General features: G+C 58.9%; 1 protein-coding gene across 1 annotated transcript; it reads right to left on the bottom strand.

The window, feature by feature from the left end:
• Nucleotides 1-12: 12 nt before the first annotated feature.
• On the bottom strand, nucleotides 13-717 carry ACA1_007310 (uncharacterized protein; the record flags this gene model as incomplete). Its single annotated transcript, XM_004354767.1, has 4 exons — nucleotides 13-240; nucleotides 313-442; nucleotides 534-595; nucleotides 664-717. The coding sequence occupies 4 exons, from the start codon at nucleotides 715-717 to the stop codon at nucleotides 13-15; spliced, it is 474 nt and encodes a 157-aa protein (XP_004354819.1).
• Between the last annotated feature and the right edge of the window lie 345 nt (nucleotides 718-1,062).

Here is a 1,062-nt window from a genome sequence, read left to right as displayed (position 1 = left end):
CTTCTTCAGCGCTCACCTCGCGCTCCCGCTGACTGTTCGCGAGCTCCTGTGATTCAGACGGGCCCCTTCTGCCCGTCCAGTCCTAAACATGAGACATCCGCATGAGACGAACCAAAACAGAATTGTGCGTGCGTGCGTGCGTGCGTGATGTACCGCTGTTGCGGCGGTGTCCAACTGCGCGCGTTGTCTGAGTTGCCTGTCTAACCAGTCCACGACCTGAGCAAACACGTCCTCAGGCACCTGTAGGTGGCACGCGGCAATGGGTCGTGAGAGTACAGCTTAGCGAGGGAATGAATGGAATGCAAGACATACCAGCGTTCTGCGCGACAGGACTTGGTCCCATTGGCGCGTGTAGCGGTGGATGACGTCGATGGCCTCGTCCTTGGAGATGGCCACCACGTAGCTCAGCTTCTTTCCCCAGCCGGCCTCATACAGCAAAGGTCTGCCCACGAGTATCGCCCATGAGCAACAAACGTCGCGTGTACTCGTACACAAGCATGCGCGAAAGAGAGAGAGAGAGAGTCACAACTTACTTGTCGTATGCAGACTCGCAGGGGTCGGCGTGCACCCATCTCTCTTGGTTGTGCGAATACACCTGTCAGACACCGGCCACGAGCCATCTTTGAGCTTAGAGCGTTGGCCGTGCACGTGGAGGAGGCGTACTTCGACCCACACGTGGTCGGTCCAGTCGATGACCATGCGCGTAGGGTAGCCCATGGCCCGGCAGCACAGCGCGAAGCATTGAGCCCACTCGCCGCAGCGCCCTCGGCGCGTCTCCAGAAGCTTATCAGCTATTGTTTAATTAAACTTAGTACTAAGTTCGTCCCACCTTGGCGTCCGTGTGCTCGTACGTACCGTGATTGTAGCGCGGGAAGCGGACGACCGTCCCACAGAGAGTACAGGCATACACTTCGGTGCGATTCGCCAGCCACCGCGCTTCGTCGGGCGAGCTCTCGGTGACGCCGATGGAATTCGTCGGGGCCTGCTCAACAGCACACATGCATAGACGCCCCCTAGCGTGAGGGCCTCTTACTACCTCACTTGCAGACGAGGCGTGCGAGA

This window comes from Acanthamoeba castellanii (genome assembly GCF_000313135.1).
Source record: "Acanthamoeba castellanii str. Neff unplaced genomic scaffold scf7180000083108, whole genome shotgun sequence".
NCBI lineage: Eukaryota > Discosea > Longamoebia > Acanthamoebidae > Acanthamoeba > Acanthamoeba castellanii.
This window is presented reverse-complemented; position numbering and strand designations above follow the sequence as displayed.